The 14,647-nt window shown below is 39.8% G+C and overlaps 1 protein-coding gene across 5 annotated transcripts in view; it reads left to right on the top strand.

Moving 5' to 3' along the window:
- The window catches only part of Wrn (WRN RecQ like helicase), a 131,740-nt gene that overhangs the window by 29,422 nt on the left and 87,671 nt on the right, over window positions 1-14,647 (top strand). For 3 of the 5 annotated variants that reach the window (XM_031339506.1, XM_031339503.1, XM_031339504.1), the window contains exons 4-8: window positions 4,008-4,153; window positions 4,575-4,723; window positions 5,380-5,529; window positions 6,857-6,926; window positions 11,364-11,478. In XM_031339506.1, the coding sequence (XP_031195366.1) occupies window positions 4,008-4,153; window positions 4,575-4,723; window positions 5,380-5,529; window positions 6,857-6,926; window positions 11,364-11,478 (630 nt within the window). Of the gene's footprint in view, window positions 1-4,007; window positions 4,154-4,574; window positions 4,724-5,379; window positions 5,530-6,856; window positions 6,927-11,363; window positions 11,479-14,647 lie in introns of those variants that run through there. The other 2 variants (XM_031339505.1, XM_031339507.1) reach the window with 2 other exon arrangements.

Raw genomic sequence — 14,647 nt, 5'->3', positions numbered from 1 at the left:
ACTGATGGATTGAATATATATATATATATACACATACATATATATACACATATATATACATATGTAATATATATATATGTATATATATATTAATCAGGGATTCATTAGTGTGGATTTACAGGCTGAAGTCTCTTGTCCAACAATGGCTGTTTCCCGACAAAGGCCAAGAATCCTTTTTCCTTGTAGTTGTTCAGTCCAGGAGGCTGGGCGTCTGAGTCAGCCTTTAGTCCGCATGCGAATCCTGAAGAAGTTGGTTCTAACACCAGCGAAGGAGTGCCTTAGCAGCAAGATAGACAAACTTGCCAGCCAGAGTGAGGACAAGCAGACAAAAAGCAAAAGCTTCCCTCTTCCGTGCCCCTTTAAGTGGGCCGCCATCAGAAAGTGTAACCTAGATTTAGGATGGTCTTCTCACATCAAATAATCCAACCAAGAAAATCCCTCATAGGCGAGCCCAGGGCTTATATTTTAGGTGATTTCAAATGTAGTCAAGTTGACAGCCAAGATTAGCTGAGCACAGTCAGTTTAAGTGGTCCGAATAATTGCATAACATTTCGGAAGCGCTGTGCTCATTTTATGAAAGGCAGGCTTTGTTTGCTTTGCATTTCCTCTCATATGGTCACTTGGGAGATTTTTGCATCAGGGGCTGGAAACATGGCCCAGTGTTTAGAGCAGGAAGCGACTGCAGAGGGCCCCAGTCGGGTCCCCAGTACCCATAGCGGTGGCTCTCCGACCTGCGTTTTCTATGACTTCTGCTCCAGTGTCTGATTCCCTCCTCTGCCCTCTTCAGGCACCTGTGCTCATGTGCATGCATTCATAGATACACCCCTCTCTCCATACAGTCTTAGTTAGAAAAATGAAAATCTTAAAGAATATTTTTACACTAGGGCCAGTGAAATGGCTCAGTGGGTAAGAGTACCTGCCACCAAGCCTGGAGATCTGAGTTCTATTCCCACTCCAACCTCAGAGGCTCATGGTGGAAACTGAGAGCTCAGCCTGAATTAGACATGCATGGGGCCACCAAAAAAATAAAGCAAGTTAAAAAGATTTTTATACCATGGGGTTTCAACAGTTTGATATGACAGACCTTTGGATACTGAGCTTTGTGCTGATCCTGCTTGGGGGGTCATTGACTTTTTTTTTTTTTTTAATTTGTGGGTTTAATAGTTTTTGTCAAATTTGAAAATTATCTTCAGTTTTTCTTCTTTTCAGTACTATGCTTTTCTAGGACTTTGATATACATAAATTACAGGTGCAGAGACACACCCTTGTACACACAGGAATCTCATAAATACACAAAATCAGAAACCAGAACATATTAAAATATCTAAGCAAAAGACTTGTTAGATTAAAAAATAGGTTCATTTTGTGTTGGACATTTACTGCTGGGCCTAGGACCTGTTGTCGAGTGCAGTTTATACACCAGTGAGACTGTTGCAGAAACTAGGTTTTCCTCTGTGTGTGGTTATAAATTGGAGATAGGGATAGGATCGGTGCTAGGACTTATCTGGTTTAGATCTGTGTACACCCTGTGCATGCTACACCATGAAAGTTCTTTTGTGCTTCATCAGCCCTGCTGTGGCTAGAAGGTCTTATTGCCTTGGTGTCTTCCATCCCACTCGCTCTTACAACCTCTCTGCCTCCTCTTTCGCAAAGTTCCAAGTCACGAAGGAAGGGGTTTGATGGAGGCATCCTATCTCGGACTGAGTGTTCCAAGGTCTCTCCCTCAGCACATTGTCTAGTTGTGGGTCTCTTCGTTCTCATCTCCTGCAGGAGGCAGCGTCTCTGATGTTGGCTGGGCAAGACCCCGAGCCATGAGCATAAAAACCTGCCAATTGCTACCCATTGTGTACATGCTTTCCTTTAAATTCCTGAACACATTTGCAATTTATAATATTTTTTGTTTGTTTTTGTATTGTTTCAAACAGGGTCTTATGTAGCCCAGGCTGGCCTTGAATTTACTGTGTAGCCAAGGATGATCTTAGTTCCTGATCCTTTTGCCTATGCCTCCAAGTGCTGGGATCACTGACTTGTGTCCCCAGGCCCAGCTGTGAGCGTAATGCAAGTTTCGATGATATTTTAGCTCTATTTTTTCCTCTACTGAGTGATCCCCACCCCACGCACTGATTGTGTTTATGTTTGGTTTGTGTCGAGGCTGTTGAGTTTTGTGGTTTTACCTTGCTGTATTTTTTTTTGTAGAGTGCTTTCTAAGAAAAGAGGCTTTGACAGAGGACTCACCTGGAGATGGGTTCTGTATTTGGAGGCTTGCTTTTAGACCTCATTAGGCATGTAATTGCTTTTCCTCCAAAGGTAATTTAGTTCTATCAGGTGTGATCCTGATGGAGGCTGCTGATTGTTCCTGGAGTTCAGCAAGACGGTCTGCTGTGACTTCAGAACTTCTGCTCTTACCTCTGTCTGTATGATGCCTGAGCATTGTACAGCTTAGAGTTACCCTATTCTTCGCCTGGCCTCTCAGGATTGCCAGAGTCACCGTGGATAGTTGCGACTGCCCTGCAGCACCCAGCTAGCTCTGTTTCCCCACCCCAGGGCTGTCCTTTCTCTGCTCTTGTCTGTGAGGCATTCTAGAAGCAGGCACAACGGCAGACAATTTACTTTCTTCCAACCCTGTGCTAATTTAGAATAAAATGTCATAAATTTAGTATTCCTTTATATTGTGTTATTTGCCAATTTAAAAATTGTATGGGTTTCTTGACACTTGTCTTTTACTCAATCAAGTTTTGATACTTTTTCTTTTTGATATATGTAGCTCCATTAACCCTTTATATGCTACTGTCTCTGTTTTGGCGTGCCACAATTTGTCTATTCTTTTGTTTTATAAAAATTTAGTTTATTTCCAGTCTCCCCCCCCCCCACAAAAGGGTTGCAGTGAGCATTCTTTTCTTTGTTGTGTTGGTTAGTTTTTCTTGTCCAGGCTAGAGTCAGTCATCTGAGGATAAGGAACCTCAACTGAGAAAATGCCCCATCAGATTGGTCTATAGACAAGCATGGGAATGGGGTGTTTTGATTGATGTGGGCGGAACCAGCTCACTTTGGAGAGTGTCATCCTTTGGGAGTTGGTCCTGCTTTGTATAAGAAAGCAAACTGAGCAAGCCAGTTAGCAGTGTTTCTCCATGGCCTCTGCTTCAACTTCTTCTAGGGACCTGCCTTGAGTTTGTGCCCCAACTTCCCTTTCTTCCCAAGTTGCTTTTGGACAAGGTGTTTATCACAGCAGTAGATGGCAAACTAAGACATTAATTGACTGAGCCGTCTCACCTTTTAGAGTGGTTTAACTAAGAATGGTCTCAAAGGCTCATATGGAATGTTCACCAGGGAGTGGAACTCTTTCATGGGTAGAACAGTGGTTCTCAACTTGAGAGTCTTGATGTCTTTGGAGATTAAGCGACCCTTTCATAGATATCCTGTGTATCAAATATTTACATCATGATTCATAACATAATAAAAGTACAGTCATGAAGTATCAACAAAATAATTTTATGGTTGGGGGTCATTAGGAAGGTTGAGAACCACTAGATTTGAAGAATTAGGAAGTATGGCCTTGTTGGAGGAAGTATGTCACTTGGGGGTAGGCTTTGAGGTTTCAAAGCCTAGGCTTTTGAAAGGACCTTTTGAATGAGAACAGGCCTCTTGTTCTCTCTACCTGCTGCGCAGGATGCAGCTCTTAGCTTGCTGCAGTGCCATGCTTCCACCATGATAACGGACTAAACCTCTGAGCTGTAAGCCAGCCACCAATTAGATGCTTTATTTTATGAGTTGCCATGGTCATGTTATCTCCGCAGCAATATAACAGTGACTAAGACAGAAGTCTTTTTACTGACTTTAAACAACACCTTTTAATATTTTCTATCTACTTACTAAATACTTGCTGTGTGTGTCACAGATATGCTCTCCAGTCTTTGGTTTGTCCTTTCATCTGTGACACTGGTGTTAGTTATGGAAAAGTAAAAGTAAAAAATTCATGCAGTTAATCCACACAATTTTTCCTTCGATAGCATGCGTCTGTCTGATGGAGATGTGGTAGGATTTGACATGGAATGGCCGCCCGTATACAAGCCAGGGAAACGAAGCAAAGTTGCAGTGATTCAGTTGTGTGTGTCTGAGAGCAAATGTTACTTGTTTCACATTTCTTCTATGTCAGGTTGGTATCTTTGCTTCCTTTTCATTTGGCCATCAATAATAATATATCAACTTTCTCCCTGCAAAATTTAGCTCTTTCATTAACAAGCCTTCTTTCATAATCATATATTTATTTAAGCATTTATATTTTTACTTGATTCTTGTATCTTTTTCCCGTGTTAGAGAATAGAGAACTGAAGTTTAGAGATGTAAATGACTAGGAATAATACACTGTTACTGTTACTAGAGGTGACATTCAAACTAATTTTTTCTAGTCAGTTTTCAGTCTGGACTCTGCATTATCGAAGAAAAGAGATAGTTAAGGTGAATGCGACTCTAAATTTAAGCCTGATGTAAACAGTTTAACATGCATACCATATGCATAAAAATAGTAAATCGATTATATTTAACAGTGTTATGGAAATAATAATGAAATGTTTTAGTTTTCCCCCAGGGATTAAAAATGTTACTAGAAAACAAATCAATTAAGAAGGCAGGTGTTGGAATTGAAGGGGACCAGTGGAAACTTCTGCGTGATTTTGACATCAAGTTGGAGAGTTTTGTAGAGCTGACGGATGTTGCCAATGAAAAGGTAGGAGTAATAAATGCAGTATTTTAATAAACACAGTAATCCATGTTTCACAGAATGTGCATTTTCGTCTAAATGTTAAGTTTCTTTTTCTTTTATAAAGTAATGGAAGCTATGTGTTGTGACTTTGTGATTTTGGTGGCAATGCAGAAGTTCAAAGTGCAATAGTGAAACCCTCCAGTTCTGACTCCCTGTCTCAGCGTCCCAGTCTCCTGAACCAGCGCCCCTCTATCTTTCTTGCCAACCTTCTTATTTTGTATATTGCACACTTGAATGTTTGTTGTATTATTACGGATTTATTCCAATAACATGTTGTTTGAAAAGACGACTACAGGGCAGCTCTTGATATAGAGTGCTGAGTGTCCATTTGACCTTTAACGTATTTCCATTATTTTACTAATGAAATAATTACATTCTTATTTTCAGCCACATATTCATTTGGCTATGAAGTCAAAACCACTCTAACCAAGTCAGCTGCCTTCTAGCACCAGTGTCTTTAAAGTTTAGACTTTGATACCCACGTATGGAACCTTGGAGCTAAAGTCCTACTGTGGACTGGGAGAGAGGTCTGGGTGATGGGAGGCTCGTTTTATTTGTGGTCACTAGGGACAGCTGACAGTCTGGTGAGTGTTTGCTCTGTTCCCTTTCACTCCTTCCAGTTGAAGTGTGCAGAGACCTGGAGCCTCAATGGTCTGGTTAAACACGTCCTAGGAAAACAGCTTTTGAAAGACAAGTCCATCCGCTGCAGCAACTGGAGTAATTTCCCCCTCTCTGATGACCAGAAGCTGTATGCAGCTACGGATGCTTACGTATGTATTTAAAGACCTTTAGTATGACATCCTTTTCATTTCTTGTACCAAATCACTTTAGTACAAATTTACTGGGGTTGTATCCTTAGCTGAAATATTTGATTTTAGTTTGGCATTAAAAATTGCTTAGGAATACATCAAGTGAAATTCTCCATGTTAATTAGAAAGTACCAATTAATAGGTTGTTTAGCAGTAGTTATTTTCACTATCACAATGTAAAGTGATGCCCAATTCCTGTGTAAAAGAATATGAACTTACTGAAAACATGAAAGGCTTTAAGCTTAGCAAGCACAAATGGTTTGATGATGTATTTTGTATATAAGCAACTCAGAATCAGAAAAATCACAGGCTTCCAATATTTAAACTAGCCTTATTCCCTACATTTATATTTAAAATGTGGAAGTTTAGATAAATTGCCTCCAAGTTTAGTTGCTGCTGTTCTTAGATGTATTTTCATATGTGTAATGTGTACATGCTGGCATCTAGGCTTGTCTTTATATATAGTACTTTTGTCTATGTGTACTTTAACTTAAGATATATATCTTTTGTAAATTTCTTTGCCCTAGATCATACTTACTGATGATATTTAAATAGTATTTATTGATAAATATCTTGTTATTTTTCCACCTTACACTTACTTTTAAGACACGGATACTTTAATTTGTAACCAGAAAAACAAAGGCAAAGCAAGAGATGCTTTTCCTCAGGGAAACTGCTGCATGAGCTGGGGCTTGCCGCAGTTCCTCTGGCTTTCTTTGCTTCCTTGCTCACTTGCTTTAAAAAATTATAACAGACTGTCTTGCAGCTTATTCTGATCTTGAAGCATTCATGTAGGTAAGGCTGGCCCTGAGGTCCTGACCCTCTTGCCCCGTCTCTTTAGTATGGAGGTTACAGGCTGCAGTGCCTATATTCTTCATAGTTTGTGTGACTTGACCCATTCTGTTAACAATACCCAGCATGCAATGTTGTTCATACAATGATCAACATTCTCAGTTGGTTTAATGAAATCTCAAGAATTGGATAGGATCCGTCATCCAAACAGATGTTTCTCACTAGATGGTATTTATTAGATTTTGTTTACAGATCATTTCATTTGGATACCTACTTACAATACTGAAAATTGGTAAGTGAAAATTTAAAGCTGTATTTTATAGCCTAGGCAGCTTTTGTTTCCCACTTGGAATAGGTCTTTGCATACTGAAATAGTTTTACTTCATTTTTGGAGGGTGTTTTGCAAAACATTCTTGTAGATATTGCTAGAGAGATGACTTGTATTTATTTTGGTAATCTTTAACATGCACTTTGTTTTTCTTTTGTCTTTTTATAGGCTGGTCTTATCATCTATCAAAAATTGGAAAATTTGGGTGATGCTTCGCAAGTGTTTGCTCTTAATAAAGGTATGCTATGGCCTAAAATAAAAGGTAAAATGTGAATTTGCTGTTTTGCGAGATTCATTTCAAAAAGTCAATTATGGATCTTTGCAAAGTATGATGGTGCTTCCTAAATGTCTGAGCAGTGTTGCCATGAAGGTGACACCCATCAGGATCAGGGAGTGGAGTTGTAGATATGTCCCTCGTGGGGAAGCAGGCTTCCACTGCTTGTTTTGAAGTGCTGCTGCTCCTCAGGTCCATGGAGTGGCCATGTTATTGTCCTTGATAACATCAGTGAGCCAGCCAGCTTCCACTTCTGCTAGAAACATACACATTCTTTCTCCATGTTTAAAATGGCTTCACCTCGACCTTTAATGTGCCGAGGTACACTGGAGTGTTGTGCTTTTCTGTGTTAGGTTGCTGTTTTCCTCCCTCGGCTTCAGTGCCCTTGTCGATGCTTTGCTCTGGTAGAAAGTGAAGGCAGAGTCAGCCAGTGGGTGGATAAGCATTAGCTTTTGTGCTCAAGAACCTTTGTGGTGGGGCCGTAACCACCTGGCCTGTAATAGCTCCCTTTCCCCATGCTTGTAATGTGGATAATAGATACATGTCTATCTCATGGATTGGTTGTGACCACTAAGGGGACAGACGTTCAAAGCACCTCTGTTGATGACCAGAGAGAATTGTTAAATAGATTGAACAGTCCTTATAGATGATCTGAAATGCTTTGAAATCTGAAGCTTTTTGGTGATAACATGATTTATATATTCATTAGTATATTTCATTAAAAATACTTCCTGGTAGAAGTCATGCTTGAGATGAAACCTGAAGTAGGAGCAGACATTTGCCAGCCAAAGCCAAAGGTAAAATGCTAGATAGGTACAAAGCCTCAGAGGGAAGCTCTGTAACTTGTGCAGTGTAGTAAACTGTTGGCTATGATAGTGTAATGTAAGAGAAGCAGAAAAATGAGAGAACACAAGCCTCACTACAGAGCTTACATGTAGCTTTCCGAAGAGCAAATTGAAGCTATTATTGACAGTTCTAAACGTGGAAGTGAAATGCGCTATATTTAAAACAAGCTAATAAAACAAGCTGTAGAATAAAGCACACATACTAACAAAGTGAGTCATGGAGAAAGAAAATGGATTTTAGGATTTCAAAGGAATGCTGGGAAAGGCTTTTTGGAGGTTATGATGGTAAGCTAAGAAAGAGGAATTGGTAACTTGAATTGGTTATTTGTGTCAAGGTTGGCCCAGTGGGTAGCTGCAGCCTCCGTTAAGGGAGAAGTAGAGACAACAGAATCTGACGCAATGTCAGGCACATGCCAAGGATCCTCCTGAGTTTTAGCTTCAAGACAGATTAAAATCCAAGGTAAAGAAGAGCAAGATTTAGGGATGATTTTTTTTCCAAGACTGGGTTTCTCTGTGTAGCCCTGACTGTTCTGGGCCTCAGTATATAGACCTTCCTAATGCTGTGAACTTTTAATACAGTTCCTCATGTTGTGGTGACCCCAACCATAACATTATTTCCATTGATACTTCATGACTGTAATTTTGTTACTGTTATAAATTGTAATGTAAATATCTGATATATAGGATATCTGATATGTGAACCCTATGAAAGAATCATTTGACAAACCATTGTTGTATGCCATACTTGTAATACTTTATTAGTACTGGTGTTCTACAAAGAGTAATGCAAACAGAGCGTATACTTTTAGGACAAATAGGGTCCAGAGCCTTTGGTAGTATAAAAATATAAGCATAGCAAGAATTGAGTAGTAAAATGGGGTGGGTAGAAACCGTACTAAAATTATATCAATTATATTAATCGTATTTACTGCAAATAATGGAGAAGGTTAGATGTAGGGAATTGATTTTAAGTGCATATCAATAATATTTTTTAAAAGTTTGATTTAGAAAGGGAAATCATAAAACACAGGTTTGTCTAGTGTTTACTGTATAGTAGTATTCATGTATTGATGTTATTTGACAAGCAAGGGAACATGCTATCTGGCTATCTACAGGAAGAGCTGCAAGTGCTTAGAGGCAAGAAAGTACAAAGCCACCGAGGTAACGGCCTTTCTTGTGTATGGAACAGTTAGTATAACCAAAGAGAAATGGGATTGAGGAAGACTTGTAGGAAGCAAGGCTGGAAAGTGGCTTGTGGCCAGTTAGGGTGTCATGTTTTGTAAGTCAGGTTTGATGTTTTAATACCCAAAACCAACAACCACCATAGTACAACACTCAGAAACAACAACAACCATAGTATAACACTCAGAAACAACAACAACCGTAGTACAATAATGGCCAATATGAAACCCTTAGTTTGGGGGTGTGTAGCTACAGAATAAAATGATCCAGATTTTGTCTTAAAATGTTTTTTCTCACCACTGTAAGAGGGCCAGGAAGTTAGATAGAGAGTGAGGAGGCTATTTTAATTGTCCAGAAATAGAAGATAATTGTATTAGGCTAGTAGAGGTACTAAGGAATGTAAATGCAGTAGGTATTCTGAAGGTATACACTGTGAAGAATTCTGGGTGAATTCTTTATAAAGGATGAGGAAAGGGCTCCACTAGGATAACAAAAGTATTTTAGTAGAATCGCCTGATGACTGGCAGGGTCAGAGTGCAAGATGATATGAAGAGCATGTTTTGGTGGGAAAAGTCCAAATTGCAGCGTGGATCTGAAAAACTATAGGTGGGTTTTGATATCCACAACCGTCTCTGTATTAGTTATTTCCTGTTACTGTGATACTGTGACCATAGAGGTCTTTAGGGAAAGGAGTTTCTTTTGGCTCACAGTTCCAGAGGGATTGGAGTCTTCAGTGGTGCTGTGAGAGCGTGGCAGACAGCAGCAGGCGTGGCAGTGGGGCAGGAAACTGTTAGACCACATCTTGAACAGCAGTCTCGAAGCAGAGAGCAAACAGGAAATAGGGTGAAGCTGTGCGGTTTCAAAGCCGCCCCCAGTGACATGCTTCCTCCGGGAGGGTTGCACCGCCTACGCCTCTCCAAATGGAGTCACCAACTGTGCATCCAGTGTCCAAATGCCGAGTCTGTGGGAAGTATTTCTCACATGACCACCACGCACTAGGATTCCTGAATTCACAGTGGAAGTTGGGGTTAGAGATGTAGATGGTCCTGCCAGTTGGTGAAACTGGACTAGATAAAATTGGGAGTGAATGAGCTGAAGAGCAGAGGTGGCATCAGCTTCAAGGTCACACTGGCATTTAGAAGATGAGAGCAGGGGTGGGGGAGTGAGAGGGTTAGGGGTGAGGGGAGGCCCAAGGAAGGAGCCTGGGCATCAGAGAATGAAGAAGGAGGCAAAGGAAATGCTTTAAATAGGAAGGAAATGTCAGCCCCTTAAACCCTGAGGATTTGAAGGATGCGTGGATCTTGGATTAACAATCAGGGTTGATAATGTGGTGGCCTTCCCAAAAGAAGATGTGCTGCTGAGGGGGAAACGCTGAGTTGGAGTTAGTTTAGGAGAAAATAGGAGCGGAACATTTGAGGACCGGCAGCAGTCGTTGGAAACTTAAAAGAGAAAGAAGCGGGATCAGTGTCATGAGTTTAAAGCCAAATTGGTCATTATCATTTTGTTTTATTTTTAAGTATGTCCAGCTACTTAGGCACCGATTAGCTAAAGAAGTTGGGTGTGATTAGATTTTGCCATGTAAGTTCCATGAAGGTGAGTAAAGAAGGCGGAAGTGGAGAGTCTGTGTATGAAAGGAATGGACACTGTAGTGTGGCTAGGAAAGTAAAGCAGAGCTGGTAGCTCTTAGTAGTGGTCGCGGGAGGGGGCAGAGTCAACAGATTTCATTCTCAAGTGTTAACCTACTGAGCTGGGGAAAGAGTGGTGCGATGGCTGTGTTTATGGTGGAAAGTGTTTGTAATGGAAGGTTTGGGTGCAGTGGAGGGGTCCGATTGTGCAGTGAGTAGCTCAGGTTAGATGAGGAAGGTTGTTGGAATGAAGGGTGAGCCTTGGGCAAGGGCTCCAGACAGTGTTGTTTGAATGCCTGTGGATTGGGGCTTACTGACTTCTGAGTCAGGGACAGTGTCAGGTGAGTTTAGAGCCTCATGTTTGTCCTCTCGTCTAGGGCAGTAACATTTGGATTGGATAATGTATACACTTGGAATTTACTCTAAATTTCAAATAGCAAAAATTTGAAAGGAACATTACAACAAGGAAATAAAGAGGAAAGTGATTTAGGGATTCCAAAAGGAAGTATTCTATTAGAATTCTTTCTAACAGAATAGATGAATAGATGAAATGTGGGAATAGATGAAAATCTAGATACAAATACTTTATTATGATATGGTTAATTAAAATCTCTGCTTTCTAATTTGAATATTAACCTTTCTCTCTTTCCTTCTTCTTCCTTTCTCCCTTTCTTTCCTTCCTCCCTCCCTCCTTCCTTCTCCCCTTCCTTCCTTCCTTCCTTCCTTCCTTCCTTCCTTCCTTTATCTAGCAGAGGAAAGCCTACCTATGGAGATGAAGAAACAGTTGAATTCAATCTCTGAAGAAATGAAGGACCTAGCCAATCATTTTCCTGTCACTTGCAGAAATTTGGAAACTTTACAGAGGTTAAATATTGTGCTTTTTAAAAATATTTATTTTATTTTTAATTGTGTGTGTGTGTGTTTGGATTAGATTTGTGATAGATTGATTGAGAGCTTTCTTAAAGAACCCAGGACCACCAGCCTAAGGATGGTACCACCCACAATGGCCTGGGCCCTTTCCCATAAGTCACTGATTAAGAAATTGCATCATAGGCTTGCTGACACCCAGTCTTATGAAGGCATTTTCTCAATCAAAGTTTCCACTTCTCAGATGATTGTAGCTGGTGTCAAATTAACATGAAAGTAGTTAGCACAACTCACTCCTTGTCACCTTGACATGCAAACATACCACCATTTAACCAGAACCATTCTTTTTTTGTTCATTTCCAATATCATACATTAATAAAGGTATCACATATAAAGTATTTTTCAAACTTAAAAGACCCACAGTCTTACAAATCCAAACACTTTAGAAGTTGTCTCTTTTAAAATACCTAATCTCTTTTAAAATTCAAAGTCTATATAAAACTTCCAAATCCTCCCCACCCTCACTCTCTCTCTGCTCTCTTTGTGTGTTTATCTCTGTCTCTGTCTCTCTCTCAAGTTTAAAGTCTCTCAACTGTGAGCCCCTGTAAAATTAAAAACGAAAAAGCACATAAAGCTTGACATCTCCAAAATGCTGGGATTCTCTGCTACAGCTAGGTTGCAGTTTCACCAATAGTCTCTCCTGGGTTCTCTTCATTGTGCCAAGCCTCAACTTTTCTCCATGAGCTCTTTAATCCTGGGCCTTTAACTGCTGCTGTAGCTGTACTTTCACCAGAGACCTTTCCTGGACTCTCACAGTGCCAAGCATCAGCTGCTGTTCATGATCCCTTCATGTCTTAAAACCAGTACCATCTGTATGACTTGTCTGCCACTCAAGTTCTGCTACCAGAGTGAAATACAACCCTGGCCACTTCTAGAATACAGTTTCTGTGTGCTGACTCTGAGCTAATGTTTCCCAGAAGATTTCCCATCAGTGACACTGGTCGCTTTTTAATTACCACTAATTTCTCAGCTCCAGATGACCAGCATCAATTGGCCCAGTGATGCAGAGTTTTAATTCATTAGTTCTAGTCTCTGGGTAATCACAGCTGCTTTTCAGCACCAGGTAACCAGAACCACTAGATTCTCAACTCCAAATAGCAAATAGCCCTGATGATAGAGTCTTTAAGGGACTCTCAAACTTCCCTCTGGAGCTTTACAAGCCAGGCCTCTACTGTCAGCATTGCTATCAACATTTATATTTTCCAAGCCCATCAAGCTTTGAACACTCAATGGCTTTTCTAGCCCAAAGTTCCAAAGTCCTTTCACAATTCTCCCCAAAACAGCATGTTCAGGTCTGTCATAGGAATACCCCACTCCTGGTCCAATTTCAATCACCTTTTATGTTCTTTTTTTTCTTTCTTTCTTTCTTTCTTTTTTTTTTTTTTTTTTTTTTTTTTTTTTTTTTTTTTTTTTTTTTTTTTCGAGACAGGGTTTCTCTGTGTAGCCCTGGCTGTCCTGGAACTTACTCTGTAGACCAGGCTGGCCTCGAACTCAGAAATCTGCCTGCCTCTGCCTCCCAAGTGCTGGGATTAAAGGCTTGCGCCATCACCACCCGGCTCTTATGTTATTTTCTTAAGCATGGATATCTGATTTTTACAGAATACCTGCTTGGTATAAATTATATATACCTAATGCTTTACTTTATAACAAACAGCAAGCTAAGTAGGCTTTATTAGCATCAAGACCTTACAACAGAGTAGTTTGAGGTTTATTGTAGGAAGGAATAGTTGTTTTTGTCTCAGAGGATTCTCACAGGATTGATGTTATTTAGTATTGTTTAGTCATTTATTTTAAATTCAGTGTGCTGTGGTATTGCTGCAGTGTACTTAACATTCTCCTGGGTGTTGAGCTTGTCTGCTGCTAACAAATGGGCATGATAGGAATGTTAAGGCAGGGAATGTGCATGCTACCATGTATGTCTTCACAGGCCAGCCTTGAATGTTGAAGTAGTTATGTCTTACTGTGATGTGAGTGCATGGTAAATAAGACATTATAATATTATCATTGTTGCTATAGCAACACATATATTTCACAATTAAATTGAATCATAACTTTGCACACCATATTATTTATACACAGTTGTTATATATAAGTAGTATACATATATAAGTATAATCATATACTGTGTATATAGTTACAAAATTGCCATGGTACATACCTGTAATCTGTACACTCTGGAGGCAGAGGAAGGAGAATTCCAAGTTCAAGTCTAGCCTGACTAATAAAAAGCTTTATAAAGTTTTATTATTTTAAAATAATCTGTTATTAGATTTTGAATTTAACAATTTTTAAAGTTTTTTTTTGTATCATTTTATGTGTATGGCTGTTTTTGCCTGCATGTATGTCTGTGTACAACTTATGTGATGTATTCCTGAGAGGTACAGAAGGGGGTATTGGATCCTCTGGAACTGGAGTTACAGACAGTTGTAAGCTGCCATGTGGGTGCTGGGAATCAAACCTGGGTCCTCTAGAAGAGCAGCCAGTGCTCTTAACTGCTGAGCTATTTTTCCAGCCTTGAATTTAATTTTAATTTTGATTTTGACAGTTTAAGGTTGAGCTAAACCTGGGAGAGATGTTAATTGTGTATTTTGTTTTGATTTTTGAGCATTTTTTACATTTTATTGTGAGCATAATTACTTTCCATTATACTCTCTTATCCTCGTAATTTCCTGCTGACTCCCTTTTACTTAAGTAGCTCCTTTCCTTCTTTCATGTCTTATGTGTATTTGTGTGTACATGTGTGTGTGAGTGACATTGAGTTTATTTAGGAGTATTTATATGAGCATGGATAAGAAGCTTCTGACTGGGCATTGGCAACTTACCAGTGACTACTGAAGAGAATGACCACAGCCAAGCAAAAGCTCCCTAAGGAAGGATGGGGTGGGTCTCTTGTGAACTTCTCCATCCACAGGGAGGCGGTGAAAGGCCCTGTGGGTCTTATAAGGTGTCCCCAGCTGCTGCATGTTTATGATTTCAGTAGCCATGCCATATTTACATGGCAATGTTTCATAGCACTCCCACACATCTTCTGACTCTTTTTTTTTTTTAAAGTCTTTTTGTTTGTTTTGTATTTAGTAGAGTTTAAAATCTTGGCTCTTACTGTGGT

Source organism: Mastomys coucha, unplaced genomic scaffold (assembly GCF_008632895.1).
Source record: "Mastomys coucha isolate ucsf_1 unplaced genomic scaffold, UCSF_Mcou_1 pScaffold22, whole genome shotgun sequence".
Classification (NCBI taxonomy): domain Eukaryota; kingdom Metazoa; phylum Chordata; class Mammalia; order Rodentia; family Muridae; genus Mastomys; species Mastomys coucha.
Note: the sequence above shows the minus strand (reverse complement) of the source record. Positions and strands in the feature narration are given on the sequence as shown.